Raw genomic sequence first — 24177 nt, forward strand, 5'->3', positions numbered from 1 at the left:
TAAAGAAGGGTCATTTCTGACACTGCCAGTGATGATTGTCTTCACCTCTCCAGGGTGCGTTTCTGGGACCTTCTCCTTCTCGTGCCTAATGTGGCCTTCTTGGTTTTCCTGATGTGGAAGCTGCCTTCAGCCAGGGCCAAGATTCGACTCACATCCAGCCCCATCTTCATCACCTTTTACCTGCTGGTAGGACTCAAAAGCACCGTCAATCTGACTTTTATTACGGTTCCTTCAGAATTTTACTGGCTCTTTTGTCTTTGGCGCAGCCTAAAATTCTTGATTTCACGGCAGCTTTTTGGCAAAGTTGCGACATATGTTTTGACGGGTTACTGACAAAAACAAATACTTTATTGATTAGGGGTGTCAAAAAAAAATTAGATTTTCCAATTAATCGCGACTCTTATTTGTAACGATTCTTAATCGATAAAAAAAAAAAATCAAAAATCGATAGAAACTTATTTTTCCCCCCTTCAAAATCAGTCCTGTGCAGCCACTTTATTAAATGTTTGGGTAAAATTTGATTAAAAAAAAAACAGTTTTCTTTTAAGTAATATAGAAATGTCTCAGAGCTGTTTATCTATTTTATGGAGGAATGTAGTTAATCATAGAAGTAGCACCCAATGTTATTAAAAAAAAGTACTGATTTTGAATCGAGAATCGTTTCTGAATCGAATTGTTACCCCAAAGTATCGAATCGTGTGGTGGCCAAAGATTCACAGCCCAAGTATTGATTATTTGGTCCTTATATACAGCACTCATGCAAAAGTAGGGCTGTAAATTTTTGGGCACAATTTGATTCGATTCTTGGGGGTAGTGATTCGATTCAGAATCGTTTCTCCATTCAAAACTATTCTCCTTTCAAAATCAATACTTTTTAATAACCAAGGTGCCAGTTCTATGATTAACTACTACAGATGCGCGGATAGGCAATTATTTCATCCGCAATCGCATCAGAAAGTCGTCAACCATCCGCCATCCACCCGATGTAACATTTGATCAGAACCGCATCCGCCCGCACCCGCCCGTTGTTATATATCTAATATAGACGATGCAAGTCATTAGTGAGGTTATAAAGCTTTTGCCTGTTAAAGAAAGGAGACCGATCCAATGCAGGGCAGACATTCGCGTGCCACGCTGTCACGACCCAGACGCACACCAGTGCGCAATCATATGGGAGCCGCGCTGAGCGCACCTCCAAGCGCGTCTCGCTGCCGGCGACGGCCGCGTATGAGCCCGACGCTCCAGCGCCATCCATTTTCAGGGCTAGTTGATTCGGCAGGTGGGTTGTTACACACTCCTTAGCGGGTTCCGACTTCCATGGCCACCGTCCAGCTGCTGTCTATATCAACCAGGGTGAGCCCCACCCCTTTCGTGAGCGCACTGCGCGCGGAGTGACCCCTGTTACGCGCCCCCGGCAATGGGGGTGGCGGGCAGGTAAGCTGCGCGGGCGGAGCGCGCGGCGTGACCCCTGTTACGAGCCCCCGGCCACGGGGGTGGCGGGCAGGTAAGCTGCTTACCTGCTGCGCGTGACGCTGGCCGCGGCGAAGGCGGACGAGGCGGGGTGTCGGTGCGGTGGGCGCGGTGGTGACCCTGGACGTGCGTCGGGCCCTTCTCGCGGATCGCCTCAGCTACGGCTCCCGATGGGGCCCTCTCGGGGGAAGGGGCCTCGGTCCCGGACGCCGGCGAGGCGTCCCTTCTCCGCTCCGTAAAAGTGTTCATCTCTTTTTCTTTTTTTTCTTCTGTTGTGGCATATGCAGCAGGTGCCTGCTCGTTTTTCGTATGTGGGTAACAACATTTAACTATGTATATATATTTCCGAATTGGTTTAACTGCCACCCGCCTGAATCTATTTAAAATCTAATTTTTTTTTATTTCAACCACCCGACCCGACCCGACCCGCGGATAAAATCTAATTTTTTTTAATTTCATCCGCCCGATCCGCGGATAATCCGCGGACTCCGCGGTTGCGCCCGCAAACCGCGCATCTCTATTAACTACATTCCTCCATAAAATAGTGAAACAGCTCTGATCAATTTCTATATTACTTAAAAGAAAACTGTTTTTGCTTAATAAAATTCAACCCAAACATTTAAACAAGTCAAATACAAATAAGGCAACAAGAGAAGTATCCCACACTTCTCTTTTCTAAAATAATTGTGTACAGCAGATATAGATCATCTACATCATATGATTTTTTTTTAAGATTCAACATTCATTCAAAGAAAAAAAATTCACACCCCTATGGATAAGTAGACACTAAGGTTGTACGGTATACCGGTACTAATAAAGTACCGCGATACTAATTGATTGAAATCGGTACTATACTGCCTTTGAAAAGTACCGGTACCGTTCTTTCTTCTGAATGCCGCTGTGTGGCGGTGACTACAGAGAAGATGTTGAGGGTGTCAAAACACACACAGTGCATACAAGTAATAACATCTTGGAGAGGAAGAATGGCAAAAAACTACAATTCTACTGGTTAATAAAAAGTGTGTGAAGTACAATATGGAGGTATTTGGACTTCAAAACTAACAATAAAAACTACACACTCTTTATTAACCAGTAGAATTGTAAAGTATAATATGGAGGTATTTGGAATCAAAACTAACAATAAAAACTACAATTCTACGGGTTAATAAAGAGGGTGTGAAGTACAATATGGAGGTATTTGGACTTCAAAACTAACTATAAAAACTACAATTCTACTGGTTAATAAAGAGTGTGTGAAGTGCAATATGGAGGTATTTGGACTTCAAAACTAACAATAAAAACTACAATTCTACTGGTTAGTAAAGAGTGTGGTGAAGTACAATATGGAGGTATTTAGACTTCTAAATTAACAATAAAAACTACAATTCTACTGGTTAATAAAGAGTGTGTGAAGTACAATGTGGAGGTATTTGAACTTCAAAACTAACAATAAAAACTACAATACTACTGGTTAATAAAGAGTGTGTGAAGTACAATATGGAGGTATTTGGACTTCAAAACTAACAATAAAAACTACAATTCTACTGGTTGATAAAGAGTGTGTGAAGTACAATATGGAGGTATTTGGACTTCAAAACTAACAATAACAACTACAATTCTACTGGTTAATAGAGAGTGTGTGAAGTACAATATGGAGGTATTTCAAAACCAACCATAAAGTTGACGTTTTAAACAAGGAAGCACCACGCTTCAAGTGTTGCTTTAAAACACGCCTTGCCAAATGTGGCGATTAGTATTAGCACCTTTGCTCCGAACTTGGGTAAACATTTATATAATAAACATTCAGATTTGCACAAGGAGTTTAAATAGTGAGAGGTAATAATGTCGCCGATTTGTGACAATCTACTTTATTATTAGTTTTGCAGGACACAACCAGACCCGTTCATTCTTCTACTGCAGTGCAGCACTACCCCTCTCTCCCCTTACTCGCCCACTCACTCACTGAAGTCACTCAGGCAACACTTTGCCATTCTCTTAAAGACACATACACTACTCTCATAAGTTAACCAGCTCCTCTGTTGTGCACATGTAGATACACAACATGTAGATTCACAGCGTGTACTGTAGATACGTAACATGTAAATACATAACATGTAGATATGTAATATGTAGATACGTAGACGCTCACACAGCTGCTTGGCTTGATGCCAAATATTAGCGTAGTTAAGACCGCCCATCTAACCTCAACTAATGCAAGTAAAATGACTGAATTTTGTAACAAATTGCTACAATTTGTGTTTTATCTTTAACAAATGTGTGTTTTACCGGCTACGTGTCTTATCAGTGTACATATATCTTCAGTTTTGTTTTTAGTACTTACTAATAAGTGTATTTTTCTTAAAGCACAGACCAGGAGTGGCAACCATAAATCATGAAGCATTTAATATAATGTCAATAAAGCTTTGTATTATATTCTAATCTAATCCTGGATTATGACAGCCTATGTGTTATATGGAAAATTGTCAATTGTTCTTTGAGTGCAACAAGAAAAACACAATATGTTTAATGCCTTTTAATTTATATTTTAACCTTCTAGAATTGTTCTTTTGAGTGCAATAGGAAACATATGTTTTTCTGTTAAAACAAAGCCAATATTGACATTTGTAGTTGCCTTTATTTTGAAAAGTATCGATATACATTTTGGTACAGCTACCAAATTATTGGTATCGGGACAACCCTAGTAGACACTAGATGGTAGTAAAAGCGCACACTCATAGCTCATTGTCAAATGACTGTACTATTTTAATTACCTGTATCTATAACCTAAAATAATCATAATTATAGTTCCATCAGGAAACACCACAAAAGTCTTCCTCATGTTCACTGTCTTCACGGTCGTCCGTATTAATAACGGCGATAAAACAGTTAGTAAAGCAGTTAATATTAAGATTAAAATGATAGAAAAACCGAGATTGATCACTGCACTTTGATAAACTCACAGATTTACTCGCGTTATCTTAAATGCTAACATGAAAACAAGAGAGAGTAACATCTTTCCCCATTAAGAAACGACATACCCCAATCTAAACTTGTATAAACACATTGCGGTCTGAGCGACTAAGACACTTAATTGTGCACATTGAACCTACAAGCTGTGCTTTCTTAGCACAGAATGATCGTTCTAAACTCAAATGTGTACGAGACTGAGGGTTTTTTGCGGTGCCTTCAAGGACAGCTGAACAGAGTAGAATGCCACAACGTCCGCCAGAAAAAAAAAGTGTTGCGTACTTTTCGTTTAAATTATACTTAAAGTGCTAGAACTGCAAATCAATATTTAAAACAATAAAAGCTTAAAGTGGGTACAAAACAGGCAAAAAACTCAATGAACCAAAAGAAACATGTAAAACAGTTTGTTTTCTATTTATTTTAGTTACCGTATTTAAAAAAACCTGGTCAAAAGATTGCGCTGTGCGCTTACGTAATTTTTGAGCACATGCAACAATACTGCGCTAATGATAACCGTGACAATTTTGGTCATGATAACAGCGATATGAAATTGTCATATCGTTACATCCTTGGTCCACATTTCCCCCTCCCACATTAAGATACTTTGTAAAGAGAGCAGTGTATAGCGCTATTTATTGTTGATAAATGATAGATGAGACTTTATCATCACACGTCAACATCTCGTTCAGCATTCCAAATGACAACGTGTTCCTAATTGCATTACCGCTGATAAATGGCAGTTACATAAATACATAGAAATAGGAAGTAAATGTTTATATACTAAATTACCCAGAAGGCTCGGTGCTAAGCAATAAGAAGTTGAAATATTGTTACTGTATATTTTTGTGATTTAGGGATAAACACCTTCCACGCCACCCTGAGAAAACTGATGTTTAAGTTTATATGTGAACTGCAGAATGATCTTATTATACAGATAACCAATCCTAAGTGTAGTTCTGTTATGTACCAATCCTATATATGGAAACACTGGTATCTCTGCCATTCATAGAATGTGTAGACGCATTTTTATAGTAAAAAAAAATATATATATATTTATTTTTTTTATTGCTGATTTTATTTATTTATTAGATGCCTTTTACTGAAAATGCACAAGCATTGTTTTATTATTATGTGATAATGCCTTTTATACCGTATTTTTTGTTTTGTTTTATGTACTGTATGTGGTTGTATGTCTACCGTACTTGGATGTTGGAGTCTGCAATAAAGCTTGATATTTCTGCTTTGGCTACACAAAAAAACAAACATTCGTTTTGACCGGACGTGTGCGTTTCACCGTCGCTCAGAGACAAATTTGATTGGGGAAAATGACACAAAGTGGCCAAAATGTGCAGGGAAGTTGCAGGCATCGGACAAAAGTTGCAAGGTCGCGCATATTTCGCGGGGATTGGTTGAATTTTTTGTGAATTGGCTTAAAATCGCAAAATCCTGGAGGAACTGGTATTGTCCCTGAATGGTCAGTTCCTTTACTTGTTTTTTATTTCCTTTCCATGAATGTTATTCCTACTGGATGGTAGAATATTCCCTAACATGTTTGCGTGTTCTTCAGGTATTTGTGGTAGCAGCAGTGGGAATCACCCGGGCCATTGTATCAATGACTGTCAGTGCGTCCAGCTCTGCCACCATCATTGACAAGGTAAGAAATGACAGTTGTTGGTCACACCCACACCACATAATTACATCCAGTGCTGTTTGCTACACCCAGATGGACAACATGCTAGAAACGACTCTTAGTAAGAAAAACTACTGTGCCGCACTATTACTTTATTGTTGGGCAACACACCATTTGATTCAATTGGATTCTTGGGGGTAACGATTCGATTCAGAATAGATTCTGGATGCAAAATGATCAATATCAATACCTTTTTATTAACATTAGACGCCAGTTCTATGTATAATTATTTCATAAAACCAATATACAGCTCTGATTAATTTCTATATTACTTAAAAGAAAACTGGTTTTGTTTAATAAAATTCTACCCAAACATTTAATAAAGTCAAATACCAATAAGGCAACAAGAGAAGTATCCAACACTTGTCTTTTCTAAAGTAAATGTGTACAGCAGATATAGATCAACTACATCAACAATATGATTTGTCTGAGTGGCTGGACAGGACAGATTGAAATCAAATCAAATAAAACAAAATATATATAAAATAAAATAAAATACAACAAAATACATTTAATATATATATATATATATATATATATACACACACACACATACACACACATGCATGTATGAAGTAGATCACCTCAACTTGGTCATTTGATAGGTAGCACGCCTGCTATGTATTAGGGGTGTCAAAAGAAATCAATTTTCGAAAAATCTGGATTCTTACTTTCTTCTTAATCGATTAAAACATTTTTTAAATCTATTTAAAAAAAAAAAAAAAAATATATATATATATATATATATATATATATATATATATATATATAGATGTCTTTCAGTCTATTCTTGGTGTTGGGTTTTATCAAATACATTTCCCCAAAAGATGCGACTTATACTCCAGTGCGACTTATATATGTTTTTTTCCTTCTTTATTATGCATTTTCGGCCGGTGCAACTTATACTCCGGAGCGATTTATACTCCGAAAATACGGTATATCATGATATTCGAGTATACGTTCTCACGTAGTTGCTTTTAGCTGCTGGCATTACACTACAGGCTCTTCCCACTCCTTCTTGTGTCTCCTTCTCACAGACAGCAAGCGCACTTTCTTACACACGTCACATACTGTCACGTCATACGTCACATACGTATACGCCCTCGCGGAGCAGAGAGGTCGCAGCCTGGGTAACGTTAGCTGTGATGCTAGCAGAGTGGTGCGAGCGGTAATACGAGAGAAAGAAGGTGCGAATCTGGTAACAAATGAAGGAATAATTAATTCCAAGAAAAACAGCAGGGGTCCATCGTCTGGCGGTGGTTTGGCTTCAAGTGGGAATATGTCGAACAGACAACCGTAATTTGTCAAGTGTGAGGCAAAAGTGTTGCTACAAAAAGTAGCATTACTGCTAATATTTAGCATCATTTGAAAAGTCCCCTGCTCGAGAATGAGGAGTGCTTACTCCGCATGTCAACATCTCCATTCGGTGCCACACGCCCACACCATCAAAATGCCGTGCAAACATTTCCAGATCAACACCGTATGAAAAAACTAGTCATCAAAAGGAGATAATGTCCGTAGTAACCTACCACATAGCGAAGGACATACACTATTTGATTTCCTATTATGCAGCTCATTTTTATTTGAGTTATATCTTGTGTGACATTGTGCACAAAAGTGCACTTTATTTGTTTTAAACTATTGTTGTGGCGTTCTGTACAGAAAGTGCACTTTAAGTTAGTGTTGTTTTGAAATGTCATCTTAGTGACACGCACAAAAGTGCACTAATAACTTGTTTTAAAATGTCTCTGACAATCTTGCACTTTCTGTTTTAGAAATGACATGAATGTTTGTGCCACTGCTGTTTAATAAATACACTTTTGGTCAATTCACTTAGTTGTGATTTCTCTGCATGAAAGTTTAAAATGAGCATATATTAATGCAGTATGAAGAATAATGTTTTAATGTAGACACATAGAATCATCATACTGCTGTGATTATATGCATCAAGTGTTCATTCAAGGCTCAGGCAAAATATCGAGATATATATCGTGTATCGCGATATGGCCTAAAAATATCGAGATATTAAAAAAAGGCCATATCGCCCAGCCCTACCCCAGATATACAACATCTATCTGCCTTTTAACAATATGTAACAAACGCACCCAAGTTCTCCGGGTGTCTCTGCCACTACGCAATTAAGGAGTCACGGGTGGGACCTGATATTCAGCTGGGAATGATCAATACAGTAAATAAACACAAGACATGTATAACTATTAGCCACAATACGATCAGGCTCGTATTTAATATGCCACAAATTAATCCCGCATTACAAACACCTCCCCCCTCCCGTCCATATAACCCGCCAATACAAAACCACACACCCGCACAAAACACACAATCCCACAGCCCAAAGTACCATGCACTTTCCCGAAGTTCATACAACACATATATTTCCCCAAAGTCCCCAAAGTTACGTACGTGACATGCACATAAAGGTATGCACGTACGGGCAAGCGATCAAATGTTTGGAAGCCGCAGCTGCGTACTCACGGCACCGCGTCTGCGCATCCAAATCAAAGTCCTCCTGGAAAAAGAGTCTGTTGTGCCGGTTCTCCACAGGCCAATGGAAAGTCCACAAAAAAGGTAAAAAATGAGGATTCTTCCAAGAAGTGGCTCCGTAGCAAAAACGCCGGGTCTGACAGGTGCTCCTAGGTGGTTTATGACGTCAATTTCCGCTTCCCTGGCTTGTTAGCACCGGATGCCTTTTATATCCCCACATATTATTAAGTTGCATTTTTAATATTAATATGATTATATGATACGCCTGTAACAGTTTATAATAAGTAAATGGATGACATAATAAGTATATATATATATTTATTTTCCCAGCTGAGCACAAGTTAACTGTGACTGGCAATATGCATTCTATGTATATGCCTCGATGGACCCCTATGGCCATTACAAATATTACTTCCTAGCAATGAAGTTAGCGCCCACATACCTGAAGTAGAGCTCTTCTCTCTTTTACCACAGAAGATTGTGGATTGCTCCCATTGGAATCTTGCTGCTCTTGTACATCATTCGGCATATCTTTGTCTGTGACCAGGCTGTCAAGGGTGAATGGAGAATCCGAACTCCTGTAAGAGCTTGTGTCAATATCTGATGTTTCTATTCCAAATTGAATGGATGTAGTTGATGGAGAACCGCCCTAGATCTGCTGGCATAGTTGGAAGTACAGCAAAACAACTCTAGCGTAACCACTTCTTCCACCTGCGTCGACTGCTTGTCTGTACTTTCCACGAATTGCTTTCAATTTAGTGCCAATAGTTGTTTTTGTGATGTCCTGTTTCCGATGAGGAAATTCCTCAGATGTTCCTCCAAGTCCGTACCGTTCCAAAATAGGGTAAGAATGTCACTTGGACTGGCAAGTTTCCCATTCAACACTTCGTCAAGTTTTGTTAACTTTGTTGAGTTTTGTTAACTTTAAACTCCAAAACGAGTTTTGTTCCACTGTCAAGTTTGTTCCACAACGCACACCCTAGATTTAAATGCATCTTTCCATTGTTACTGTTTTAAATCTATATATTTTTAAAAGACCCTGTTCCTTTTAGGTAATAGTACTTTCTCTTTTTACAAATCTGTTCCAGTACTCCCCGCGACTCCGAACGGGACAAGCGGTAGAAAATGGATGGATGGATGTTTTGAATATTGTTTGGACGATGTTTTCTTTGTGCTTTATACACTTTTTTTTTCAATATTGTTCTCGTACCAGTTTATTAGATTTTTAATACGTATAATCGTTTTAAAATTAGATTTGTGGATTTCATCCATATTACATATGAGGAAATATAGTATGTACTAATAAAAATTAAGATGAGGCGCTAAGGACTTAATGTTAAAAAATACATATGTCAAGAATCCCTTCTTGCAGAGTTTATACCAGGGGTGCCCATTACGTGGATGGCGGAGGGTGTGTCAGTCGATCGCCAACCAGGCATTGAAAAAATAGACCTAAAAATGATCGATCCTCAATCTTCACCAAGACGTGACTTTTGGATTGACATTCACGGCACCCGACGGTCTTGTGAGATGACGCTGGCTGCTGCCAGATCATTATTAAGAAAAAATGACCGACAGGAAGGCGAGAAACACTTTTTATTTCAACAGACTCTCGCGCCGTACCTGCTGTCAAAACTCTAAAGACCGACCGCACAGTTCCTGTCTTCACAGTAAAAGCACTGCTTCATACTGCCTGCACTAACAAAATAAGAGTCTCAGAAAGCTAGTGCACACAAGCTAGCAAGCTACGGAGTTTGCCACCAATGTATTTCTTGTGAAGTGCATAAAAAGGAGTATGGAAGCTGGACAAATAAGATGGCAAAAAGCAACCACTTTCATGTGGGAAGACACGGCAACTTTATTTATATAGCACGTTTACAACAATGTTTTTTAACCTGCTTTGCAGGTTAAAAAGCATAGAGCAAAAAACAAAAACAAAAATAACGAAGAACATAAACAATGCATAAGCTAAACAAGATAGTGCAAAAGAAATACAGTGAAAGGGTTCGAATAAAAAGTAAAATTGCAAGATAAAAATAATGAAATAATAAAAGTGCAACAAATTGAAAAAAAAAAAAAAAAAACTAAAGCAAAGTGGCGGGGCCGGGGGACTACAACTGGTGGCCTAGTGGTCAGGCTCAGCTCAGGTTAAAGGCCAGCGAGAAGAGATAGGTCTTAAGAAGGGTTTTGAAGACCACCAGGCTCTGGGCCGACCTAATGTGGAGGGGAAGGCTATTCCAGAGCTTAGGGGCGGAGAAGGCTCTGTCCCCTCTGGTCTTTAGCCTGGATCTGGGGACCGCCAGCAGCAGTTGGCCGGTATGTGGTATTGGACAGAAAAGGTGGACTTTTTTTCTCCTCCATTTGAAAATGTGGAAGTTATCATCACTACTGTCTGATTCCACCCAATGCAAGTCATCACAATCACACCAACTTATATTCTTGTCTTCATGAAAGAAACATGCTTGTATTATCATAAAACACCTTTAACTTGTTAACATCTCTTCATAAATAAATCAATATAAATTATATATATGAACGATCCCCTCCACTTGGTCAATTGAAAAGTAGCTCGCCTGCAGAAAAAGTGTGGTTTATGATGTTCCAATATCAGTTTGAAGCAGCTGCCACTTAAACTTCTTTTAGGAAATAATCCCCAGATATGAGCCTCACTCAGCATGACCGTGAATAAGAAAAGGCCGAGTGGACATAGTTTACTAGATATCTGCACACTCTGTTCTCACTGCTAACATTGTAACGGCTGGTTATGTGATGTTTTTTCTCTGTTTGTTTTGCCGCAGTGGACTCTCCTAATCTTTGTTATATCTTTCTTTAGGTCTTATGGGAAATCACCCGCTTCTTCCTGTTGGCAATTGAACTCAGTGTTGTCATTCTTGGACTGGCTTTCGGTTCGTTTGACCTATAGTTTGTTTTCCTGGTACATATACATCTTTCCAAATGTTTAAAAGCAGTTTTTCCTTCTATGCTCCCTATGTATTAGGTCACCTGGAGAGTAAATCCAGCATCAAGCGTGTTCTGGCCATCACTGCTGTGCTGGCCCTGGCCTACTCCATCACACAGGTCATTTCACAAGACAGGAAGTGGCAAAAAATTACAGTTGGAGTAGGAGTCATGTGGTCCCCTGACACATGAATGAATGAATGAATGAAATAAGTTTATTTCGGTCATATAATCAACCATCAACCATTTTGTGTGACCAGTTTAACAGTACAGATTAGACATATTTAACAATCATACACATTTACACACAAAAATAAAATAAAATAAAAAGAATGACCGAAAAAGGAATAGGCTGAAGCCAAAGCTTATATTTGCCTATCCATTCACTGAACATTAGATTGCCTGGAACATCAATGTTAAAAAAACTCAATGGGATGAAAGTAATTGTTACTATATTTTATCATTTTCAATTATTTCACCTTTCAAGGTTTTCTTGAACCTTAACAAAGAACTACATGTCTTCAACTCATCACTGAGCTTGTTCCACCATTTAACTCCTAAAACTGAAATACATTTGTATTTGATATTCCTTCTTACTTTACCTATTTCAAAAATCAATATCCCCTGTAAATTATAGTTTTTTCCTCTTAATTGAAATAACCTAAGAATACAAGCTGGAAGGCTGTTTTTCTTTACTCCAAACACAATTTCCATTGCTTTTAGAAACACAATATCTGAACATTTTAACACATTAGAACTTATAAATGATGGATTGGTGTGTTCATAGTAGCACGCTTTGTGTATTATTCTAATGACCCTTTTTTGAAGTTTAATTTTTGGGTCTATGTTTGTTTTATAAACATTTCCCCAAACTTCAACACAATATGTTAAATATGGAAAAATAAAAGAATAATATAACATCTGCAGACCTGTCTTACTTTATAAAGAATAGCAATGGATTTGGATATTTTTCCCTTTATATATTCAATATGCGGTTTCCAACATAATTTATGATCAATTATTATTCCCAAGAATTTAGTTTCATATACTGTTATCAATTTCCACTAGATTTAATTTTGCTTCACAATTTGTCCTTGCACCACTAAACACCATACATTTAGTTTTCTTATCATTTAATGATAACTTATTGATATCAAACCATCTTTTTAGCTGAATCAACTCAACCTCTATTCTCAACACTTCCTTCAAGTCTTCTCCTGAACAATATACATTTGTATCATCTGCAAACATAATACATTTCAATTTATTAGATACTTAACAAATATAATTTAAATAAAGTATAGATAACTTAGGTCCCAATACCGAGCCTTGTGGAACCCCACAAGTTACTCTTCTTGAAACATGACGAATTGGGAGGTTGCGCTATCCAGTTTAGCCACCAGATGACAGTAGTGTTGAATATCTCCCCCCCCCCCCCCCCTAGACGGATGAATACAGTACAGCCCAGACTTGGTTTAGCATTTAGCGGGAGTCATGGCTATTCAATACAGCTAAGGGAAATCCAGAAACGAGAGAGCCTGTTTTGTAGCGCGTCCAAAGGCCGCAGCTTTTGTATTAGACAGAGCCTCATTCTAAAAATACAATAGGTTTGTAATGAGATATTACAGTATTTTGCTTTGTCACTTATAACACAATGATTATATACAGTAGCTGACCTATATTTGATTTTTGCACCTTTATTGCACAAAATAGTTCAAAGTGGCGCCGACACCTTTTCATTTTTCTGTTTGCTATACATGGACTTCATTGGTTTTAATAGTTTGTCTATTGAAGCAAATTTCTCCACCAAAAACAATGTAAATATAAATAATGGGTTCCAGTCTTGACAAAAGTTCATATTTTAGTGAAAGATTGTACACTTAGAACACAACACAAGCGCTATACAGTACTGTAGATCAAACTAGAATCTGTGCAATTCCGGTAGGAACTGAAATGCTAACATTAGCATGCTAACATTTAACATGTGTCACATACCAAGTTTAATTAGTCAAAGGTGTACTTCTGCGAGAATGGCTGAAAAAGTTAACTCGCTAATGTTAGCATGTTAAAGTTAGCAAGCTAACCGCATGTGTCAGGTACCAAGTTGTATCACTCAGATAAATGGTTGTAAAAGTAGCTAGAAAAGTTAGCATGTGTTACATACCAAGTTATATGACTAGGGTAAACTGTTGCTAAAATTTGCTACAAAAAAGTTTGTGTGCTATTGTTAGCATGCTAACAGTTGGCATGTGTCAGGTACCAAGTTTAATTAGTCAAATGTGTACTTCTGCGAGAATAGCTAAAAAAAGTTAGCTTGCTAATGTTAGCATGTTAAAGTTAGCAAGCTAACCGCATGTGTCAGGTACCAAGTTGTATCACTCTGATAAACGGTTGTAAAAGTAGCTAAAAAAGATAGCACGTGTTACATACCAAGTTATATGACTAGGGTAAAGTGTTGCTAAAATTTGCTACAAAAAAGTTTGTGTGCTATTGTTAGCATGCTAACAGTTGGCATGTGTCAGGTACCAAGTTTAATTAGTCAAAGGTGTACTGCGAGAATAGCTAAAAAAAAGTTAGCTTGCTAATGTTAGCATGTTAAAGTTAGCAAGTTAACCGCATGTGTCAGGTACCAAGTTGTATCACTCGGATAAACGGTTGTAAAAGTAGCTAAAAAAGTTAGCATGTGTTACATACCAAGTTATATGACTAGGGTAAAGTGTTACTAAAATTTGCTACAAAAAAGTTTGTGTGCCATTGTTAGCATGCTAACAGTTGGCATGTGTCAGGTACCAAGTTAATTAGTCAAAGGTGTACTTCTGCGAGAATGGCTGAAAAAGTAACCTCGCTAATGTTTGCATGTTAAAGTTAGCAAGCTAACAGCACGTGTCAAGTATAAAGTTGTATGACTCGGGTAAACGGTTGTAAAATTAGCTAAAGAAGTTAGCATGTGTCACATACCAAGTTATATGACATGGGTAAACTGTTGCAAAAATTTTTGCTACAAAAAAGTTAGTGTGCTATTGTACATTTGACATGTGTCAGGTACCAAGTTTAATTAGTCAAAGGTGTACTTCTGCTAGAATGGCTACAAAAGTTAGCTTGCTAATTTTAACATGTTAAAGTTAGCAAGCTAACAGCATGTGTCAAGTATAAAGTTGTATGACTGGGGTAAACGGTTGTAAAATTAGCTAAAAAAGGTAGCATGTGTCACATACCAAGTTATATGACTGGAGTAAACCGTTGCAAAAGTTAGCCAAAAAAAAGTTTGCGTGCTATTGTTAGCATGCTAACAGTTGGCATGTGTCAGGTACCAAGTTGTGTGACTCGGGTAAACGGTTGTAAAAGTAGCTAAAAAAGTTAGCATGTGTTACATACCAAGTTATATGACTAAGGTGAACTGTTGCAAAAAATTGCTATAAAAAGGTTTGTGTGCTATTGTTAGCATGCTAGCAGTTGGCATGTATCAGGTACCAAGTTTAATTAGTCAAAGGTGTACTTCTGCGAGAATGGCTGAAAAAGTTAGCTCGCTAATGTTAGCATGTTAAAGTTAGCAAGTTAACAGCATGTGTCAAGTATAAAGTTGTATGACTCGGGTAAACGGTTGTAAAATTAGCTAAAAAAAGGTAGCATGTGTCACATACCAAGTTATATGACTGGGGTCATTGATTGCAAAATTAACTAAAATAGTTAGCATGCTAATGCTAGCACTTGAATAACAAGAGCAAGGAACATTTCCATGAGGGGTTTGTAAATAGAAGTTCTGCTGAATCTTGATTGTTTTTTATTTGAGAATTGAATTTATAGGAGAGTGACCTGCCAGCAGATTGCAGTTGTCTTCATTTTAATACCATCCAGCACAAAGGCTGAGCAGTTTTTTTTTCTTTTACTGTACTGAAAATAAACCCAACCGTAAACTAAGGTTGTCTCGATACCAATATTTTGGTACCAGTACCAAAATGTATTTCGATACTTTTCTCAATAAAGGGGACCACAAAAAATTTCATTATTGTCTTTATTTGAACAAAAAATCTTAGGGTACATGAAACATATGTTTATTATTGTAATTTAGTCCTTAAATAAAATAGTGAACATACTAGACAACTTGTCTTTTAGTAGTAAGTAAACAAACAAAGACTCCTAATTAGTCTGCTGACGTATGCAGTAACATGTGTCATTTATCTACCTATTATTTTGTCAACATTATAAAGGACAAACTGTAAAACATTATTATTAATCTACTTGTTCATTTACTGTTAATATCTGCTTATTTTCTCTTTTAACATGTTCTATCTACACTTCTGTTAAAATGTAATAATCACTTATTTTTCTCTTGTTTGATACTTTACATTACGGTAGTTTTGGATGGTACCACACATTTAGGTATCGATCCGATACCAAGTACTTACAGGATCATACATTGGTCATATTTTCATATTTAAAGTCATATTTACTGACTTTATGAAAATAATATGAATTAAAAAAAAAAAAAAAGGAAAAATGATTTTGTGACAATAAAAAATATCGATGTAATCACAGTAGTATGGACTAGGCACGCTCTTGTACTTGGTATCATTACAGTGGATGTCAGGTGTAGATCCACCCATGGCATTTGTTGACATTGTGACACCGGTGAGCTATTGTATCCTCCTACGGTGTGTAGTGAAGCATGTTTAGCTATTCCTCGTCCTCCAGTGATAATGATACGTGTAAGAAACTCACTGTATTCGTCGCCATGAAGGCGAGGATTAGTGATTTAGAAGTAGCTAAAACACTGACTTCCTGAGGGCGTTTCAGTGTTATAACTTCACCTTTACTGTCAGTTTTTACACGAAAATGCGTCCGTTCTCCCTTTTCTGTCCACACACAGTGTCTGCTTGTAAGTACTCCGTGTGCGCGCGCTGCCGAACATGCTCCTCTGCTCGTATAACCAGCAACGTCATGACGTGACGACGACGCGTAAAACAAAATATGACAAACTGGTACTTTTAAAACATAGTATAGTACCATTTTTGATTCACTAGTCACGCGATAATATACTAGTACCGGTATACCGTACAACCCTAGCCCGAACTTAGAACTGAGGTACGTACCGAAAACTGTGAATTGATGGTACCGTGACACCTCTAATACATGCATTGGACTCTCATGATAAGCAATAGCTGACTTTTATTGACCTAAAAAAATTAATATTCCTCCCAGGGCACCTTAGAGATCCTGTACCCAGACAGCCACCTGTCTGCTGAGGACTTCAACATATACGGCCATGGAGGACGCCACTTCTGGTTGGCCAGCTCCTGCTTTTTCTTCCTGGTTCGTCAGCAGTTGTAACATGAGGAAAAAAAGGGGGGAGCACACAATTATTGCTAACTATGTGGTTTACAGGTGTACTCTCTGATTGTGATCTTGCCTAAAACTCCAGTGAGGGAGAGGATATCTCTGCCATGTAAGTTTGAACACATTTAGGAGTAGAAATGAGACATTATTATACTTTAATGTGCATCATATTGATAGCTGTGTTCACTGCATGATAGATATTATCAACATACACACTAATACACTCATGGTTCAGCTAAGTGACACACTCAGTATACACTTCCCGTATTTTCTGGACTATAGAGTGCAGCTGTATTTAAGCCTCACCCACTAAATTTTAGAAGAAAAATATATTTTTCCATATTATCTGCACCGGACTATAAGCCGCAGATATATAGGTTGCGAAATGAGTTATATACACAGAAACATTTTGAAAATGTTTATTTACAAACCTTCTCAGTGGCCTAGTGGTTAATGTGTCCGCCCTGAGATCGGTAGGTTGTGAGTTCAAACCCCGGCCGAGTCATACCAAAGACTATACAAATGGGACCCATTACCTCCCTGCTTGGCACTCAGCATCAAGAGTTGGAATTGGGGGTTAAATCACCAAAAATGATTCCCGGGCGCGGCCACCGCTGCTGCTCACTGCTCCCCTCACCTCCCAGGAGGTGATCCAGGGTGATAGGTCAAATGCAGAGAATAATTTCGCCACACCTAGTGTGTGTGTGACTATCAGTGGTACTTTAAATTTCTTAATTGTTTTCAAACGCCCTCTTTGACACGGCAGTAAAGCGGCCGATCAAACAAAACAGAAGTCATCGTCATGGACCCCGCTAGCTGCGGAAGCGCGCTCTCCAATCAGCAAAACAGACTCAATAACTCCACGGTGACGTACTGGTAAAATTTATGAAACTGAAACAATACAAAAAGAAGTGTAAGTTAATAATACTAACACAGACACTCGTAAACGTGTTAGCTTATTAGCTAATGCTGACGACGCTATCTTCATTACATTATGATAGCATGTACACATATGCAAAAAAAACAAAAAAACTCAGACAGATGTCACACATGGTTTTTTTTATTGATTGATTGAGACTTTTATTAGTAGATGGGATGGTTTAGTAAGTATGAATCGTTGTAGCTATATTGTAAAATTTACAAACGTTGCTTGGAGCGACGAGTGAAGAATCCATGCGAGTCGAAACGCTATGGATGACCAGAAGATGGAACGGCACTTGTACTTCCGGTTGAACAGAAGGAAATACTGTCGACGTTCAGCCTGCAGCACCTGCGGTGAGCCAATTCATCCAAAAGATGGGCCATAGCACAAACAATAAAACACTTTCAGTGTTTGTTGAAAACTATTTGTTGAGGTCAAAACATTATGGCCTTTAGCGAAGAAAAATCCATAAATTAGCCGCACTGTTTAAAAGCCACAGTGTTCAAAGTGTAGGAAATAAGTAGCGGCTTATAGTCCGGAATTGATGGTCGTATGAAATGGACTTGCACGCTAAAAATGTGGACTTGTTATGTATTTTTTAAGGTTATGTTGATGTTTTATTAACCTGATGCTACTTCCTGTCAATCTAATTAAGAACTTTTTAGTCAATGTTTTGTTTTTAGGCCTGGAAATGCATTCTTCTTACATGATTTCCTCTTTCCAGCCAAGAGGAGTTTCTATGTGTATGCTGCCATCCTGTCTCTACTGAACTTCATCCAGGGCCTGGGAAGTGCTCTTCTGTGTGCAGACGTCATAGAGGGACTCTGGTCAGTATAATAACAACAACAATAATAATACAAAACCCAAAAGCAGTGAAGTTGTCACGTTATGTAAATGGTAAATAATAACAGAATACAATGATTTGCAAATCCTTTTCAACTTATATTCATTTGAATAGACTGCAAAGACAAGATATTTCATGTTCACACTGAGAAACTTAATTTATTTTTTGCAAATAATTTATTAACTTAGAATTTAATGGCAGCAACACATTGCAAAAAAGTTGTCAGAGGGGCATTTTTACCACTGTGTTACATGGCCTTTCCTTTTAACAACACTCAGTAAAGGTTTGGGAACTGAGGAGACACATTTTTGAAGTGGAATTCTTTCCCATTCTTGCTTGATGTACAGCTTAAGTTGTTCAACAGTCCGGGGTCTCTGTTGTGGTATTTTAGGCTTCATAATGCGCCACATGTTTTCAATGGGAGACAAGTCTGGACTACAGGCAGGCCAGTATAGTACCCGCACTCTTTAACTACGAAGCCACACTGTTGTAACACGTGGCTTGGCATTGTATTCTGATTCTGATTCTGATTGTCTTGCTGAAATAAGCAGGGGCGCCCATGAAAAAGACCTTGCTTGGATGGCAACATATGTTGCTCCAAAACCTGTATGTACGTTTCAGCATTAATGGTGCCTTCACAGATGTGTAAGTTACCCATGTTTTGGGCACTAATACACCCCCATACCATCACAGATGCTGGCTTTTCAACTTTGCGCCTAGAACAATCCGGATGGTTCTTTTCCTCTTTGGTCCGGAGGACACGACATCCACAGTTTCCAAAAACAATTTGAAATGTGGACTCGTCAGACCACAGAACACTTTTCCACTTTGCATCAGTCCATCTTAGATGAGCTCGGGCCCAGCGAAGCCAGAGCTGTTTTTGGGTGCTGTTGATAAGTGGATTTGGGTTTGCATAGTAGAGTTTTAACTTGCACTTACAGATGTAGCGACCAACTGTAGTTACTGATAGTGGTTTTCTGAAGTGTTCCTGAGCCCATGTGGTGATATCCTTTACACACTGATGTCATTTTTTGATGCAGTACCGCCTGAGGGATCGAAGGTCACGGGCTTAGCCGCATACATGCAGTGATTTCTCCAGATTCTCTTAACCTTTTGATGATATTACAGACAGTAGATGGTTAAATCCCTAAATTCCTTGCAATAGCTGGTTGAGAAATGTTGTTCTTAAACTGTTGGACAATTTGCTCAGGCATTTGTTGACAAAGTGGTGACCCTTGCCCCATCCTTGTTTGTGAATGACTGAGCATTTCATGGAAGCTGCTTTTATACCCAATCATGGCACCCACCTGTTCCCAATTAGCCTGTTCACTTGTGGGATGTTCCAAATAAGTGTTTGATGAGCATTCCTCAACTTTCTCAGTCTTTTTTGCCACTTGTGCCAGCTTTTTTGAAATATGTTGCAGGCATCAAATTCCAAATTAGCTAATATTTGCAAAAAATAACAACGTTTTCCAGTTTGAGCGTTAAGTATCTTGTCTTTGCAGTCTATTCAATTGAATATAAGTTGAAAAGGATTTGCAAATCATTGTATTCTGTTTTTATTTACCATTTACACAACGTGCCATCTTCACTGGTATTGGGTTTTGTAATTTTGGGCCAAATTTTATTTTGTAAATATATTGACCGCTTATGTCTATGAGCTGCTGGTCAGAGGTGGGTAGTAACGCGCTACATTTACTCCGTTACATCTACTTGAGTAACTTTTGGGATAAATTGTACTTCTAAGAGTAGTTTTAATGCAACATACTTTTACTTTTACTTGAGTATATTTATAGAGAAGAAACGCTACTTTTACTCCGCTACTTTTATCTACATTCAGCTCGCTACTCGCTACTAATTTTTATCGATCTGTTAATGCACGCTTTGTTTGTTTTGGTCTGTCAGACAGACCTTCATAGTGCCTGCGTTTCAACAAATACAGTCACTGGTGACGTTCACTCCGTTCCACCAATCAGATGCAGTCACTGGTGACGTTGGACCAATCAAACAGAGCCAGGGGTCACATGACCTGACTTAAACAAGTTGAAAAACTTATTGGGGTGTTACCATTTAGTGGTCAATTGTACGGAATATGTACTGTACTGTGCAATCTACTAATACAAGTTCCAATCAATCAATCAAAAGTGTGAAGGAAAAAAGACCATTTTTTATTTCAACCGTAAGCCTAAAGACTGACTGCACAGTTCCTGTCTTCACAATAAAAGTGCCGCTCCATCGCGCCTGCGCTTTCAAAATAAGAGTCTCCGAAAGCCTGCGCAAACAAGCTAGCAAGCTACGGAGTTTGCCGCCAATGTATTTCTTGTAAAGTGTATACAAACGAATATGGAAGCTGGACATATAAGATGCCAAAAACCAACCACTTTCATGTGGTATTAGACAGAAAGGAGGAACTTTTTTTCTCCTCCATTTGAAAACCTGGACGTTTGTCATCACTACTGCCTGATTCCAATCAATGCAAGTCATCAGAATCAGGTAATACACCAACTTATATTCTTGTCTTCATGAAAGAAAGGAATCTATATGTGTTAAACATGCATGTATATTCATTAAAACACTATTAACATGTAAACAAAAACGGCAAAAAAAATAAATATAAATTATATACTGTATATATCTATGTATATATATATATATATATATATATATATATATACATATATATATATATGTGTATATATATATATATATATACATATGTGTGTGTGTATATATATATATATATATATATATATATATGTATATATGTGTGTGTGTGTATATATATATATATATATGATATGCGTGTGTATGTTACTCATCAGTTACTCAGTACTTGAGTAGTTTTTTTACAACATACTTTTTACTTTTACTCAAGTAAATATTTGGGTGACTACTCCTTACTTTTACTTGAGTAATAAATCTCTAAAGTAACAGTACCGGTACTCTTACTTGAGTACAATTTCTGGCTACTCTACCCACCTCTGCTGCTGGTATACACAGTAAAATATGAAATATTTACGCAAACCGTGGTTAGAAAAAAAAAAAGTAGAGGCTAATAATGTATGGAAAATTACAGTGTTTTTTAATGAAATAATTTTTGGGAAAATTGAGTACAGTAATAAAGATAAAATGTTCCATCTTACATTATCAGTCCCTTTTTCCAGAGTCACTTAATGTATTTTTGTCCTTGTGCACAATTGGTCGTACAGATACAGACAACTCACCACATCGCCAAAAGTGCGATAATGCAAAATCAATAAGATCAATAAGTTAGTAGTGGTACATATCGGAGTAATTTCAAATAATATACTCTAGCGGATGATTGCAGCATGCGTGTGTATATTCTGTCACACCTGCCCTCTTTTTGGAATTGTGTTTATCGTTTCGTAATCATTATGAAAGACATGACGACGGATGGATTTTTTTTTTTAATGCATTCTAAATATTAATTAAACTTAAATAAGAGTCTGCTTACGGCGGAGCCAATGCACTTTTCCGCCCATAAAATCCGATAAATAACCATTCAAAAAGCGGCAGCAATATTCCATTTAGCTTTGGTGACTTGAATATTAACCAAGTATCAGTGATATTGTTATTATAAGTGCTAACGCAGACAAACTATTTGTAGCGGCGACGTGATCACTTCCTGTGTGTCCCTATGTTTACATTATGGAGTGGTCTGCTGCTTCCTTGCTCCCTGTAAGTTTATTGTAGATTATAAATCATGCCTCTCACCTGGACATGAGACATCTGAGTAGGTAATCCAATAAACTGTGACACTTTGACAGCCATTTTGGGCCTGGAACTGGCGAGGACGACACGAAAAATGGTTGTCCTCGTCCTACCCACCCTGTTTCTTTGTGAGGATTTGAGAAATGTTTCAAGTAAATGGGAAAATATGAACATCCGAGCATTCGGCATCCTAATGACATTGTACAGTAAGTCTGTAATAAGCAGAAATCAGTGATGAAAAAAAAAAGCAAACGTCTTGATGCGTTTTTGAAATTAATGCGCCGCGTATGCTTAAAATGATCAAAATAGGTAAATATTACATGTTATTATAAATGTTACTACATGACTTATATACTTACATCATGTACCGTATTTTTCGGAGTATAAGTCGCACCTGCCGAAAATGCATAAAAAGAAGGAAAAAAACATATATAAATCGCACTGGAGCCTGGCCAAACTATGAAAAAAACTGCGACATAGTCCGAAAAATACGGTATATATTACATATTATGAATTTTACTACATTACATATATACTTACATCATGTATATATTACATATTATGAATTTTACTACATTACATATATACTTACATCATGTATATATTACATGTTATTATGAATGTTACTACATTACATATATACTTACATCATGTATATAAAACCCTAATGGGAGTGTTTGGATGTTTTTAGGGGCTCTATGGACAGAATTGAATGGCTTCTATAGGCTCCATTGCAAGCAGACTTTTGATCGCATTTATTTAATATTTAGAATGCATTAAAAAAAATGCATCCATCCATCCATCCATCTTCTTCCGCTTATCCGAGGTCGGGTCGTGGGGGCAGCAGCCTAAGCAGGGAAGCCCAGACTTTCCTCTCCCCAGCCACTTCGTCCAGCTCTTCCCGGGGAATCTCGAGGCGTTCCCAGGCCAGCCGGGAGACATAGACTTCCCAACGTGTCCTGGGTCTTCCCCGTGGCCTCCTACCGGTTGGACGTGCCCTAAACACCTCCCAAGGGAAGCGTTCGGGTGGCATCCTCATCTGGCTCCTCTCGATGTGGAAGAGCAGCGGCTTTACTTTGAGCTCCCCCCGGATGGCAGAGCTTCTCACCCTATCGCTGAAGGAGAGCCCGCCACCCGGCGGAGGAAACTCATTTCGCCCACTTGTACCCGTGATCTTGTCCTTTCGGTCATAACCCAAAGCTCATGACCATAGGTGAGGATGGGAACGTAGATCGACCGGTAAATTGAAAGCTTTGCCTTCCGCCTCAGCTCCTTCTTCACCACAACGGATTGATACAGTGTCCGCATTACTGAAGACGCCGCACCGATCCGCTTGTCGATCTCACGATCCACTCTTCCCTCACTCGTGAACAAGACTCATAGGTACTTGAACTCCTCCACTTGGGGCAGGGTCTCCTCCCCAACCCGGAGATGGCACTCCACCCTTTACCGGGCGAGAACCATGGACTCGGACTTGGAGGTGCTGATTCTCATCCCAGTCGCTTCACACTCAGCTGCGAACCGATCCAGTGAGAGCTGAAGATCCTTGCCAGATGAAGCCATCAGGACCACATCATCTGCAAAAAGCAGAGACCTAATCCTGCAGTCACCAAACCGGATCCCCTCAACGCCTTGACTGCGCCTAGAAATTCAGTCCATAAATGTTTTGAACAGAATCGGTTACAAAGGGCAGCCTTGGCGGAGTCCAACCCTCACTGGAACGTGTCTGACTTACTGCCGGCAATGCGGACCAAGCTC

At 38.4% G+C, this 24177-nt stretch overlaps 1 protein-coding gene across 4 annotated transcripts in view; it reads left to right on the forward strand.

Annotated features, from left to right (window-relative positions):
* The window catches only part of tpra1 (transmembrane protein, adipocyte asscociated 1), a 51672-nt gene that overhangs the window by 22161 nt on the left and 5334 nt on the right, over positions 1 to 24177 (forward strand). For all 4 annotated transcript variants that reach the window (XM_061984704.1, XM_061984705.1, XM_061984706.1 and 1 more), the window contains exons 3-9: positions 54 to 186; positions 6005 to 6091; positions 11463 to 11535; positions 11628 to 11707; positions 16787 to 16897; positions 16970 to 17030; positions 18568 to 18670. In XM_061984704.1, the coding sequence (XP_061840688.1) occupies positions 54 to 186; positions 6005 to 6091; positions 11463 to 11535; positions 11628 to 11707; positions 16787 to 16897; positions 16970 to 17030; positions 18568 to 18670 (648 nt within the window). The remainder of the gene's footprint in view (positions 1 to 53; positions 187 to 6004; positions 6092 to 11462; positions 11536 to 11627; positions 11708 to 16786; positions 16898 to 16969; positions 17031 to 18567; positions 18671 to 24177) is intronic.

Source organism: Nerophis lumbriciformis, linkage group LG23 (assembly GCF_033978685.3).
Source record: "Nerophis lumbriciformis linkage group LG23, RoL_Nlum_v2.1, whole genome shotgun sequence".
Lineage (NCBI taxonomy): Eukaryota > Metazoa > Chordata > Actinopteri > Syngnathiformes > Syngnathidae > Nerophis > Nerophis lumbriciformis.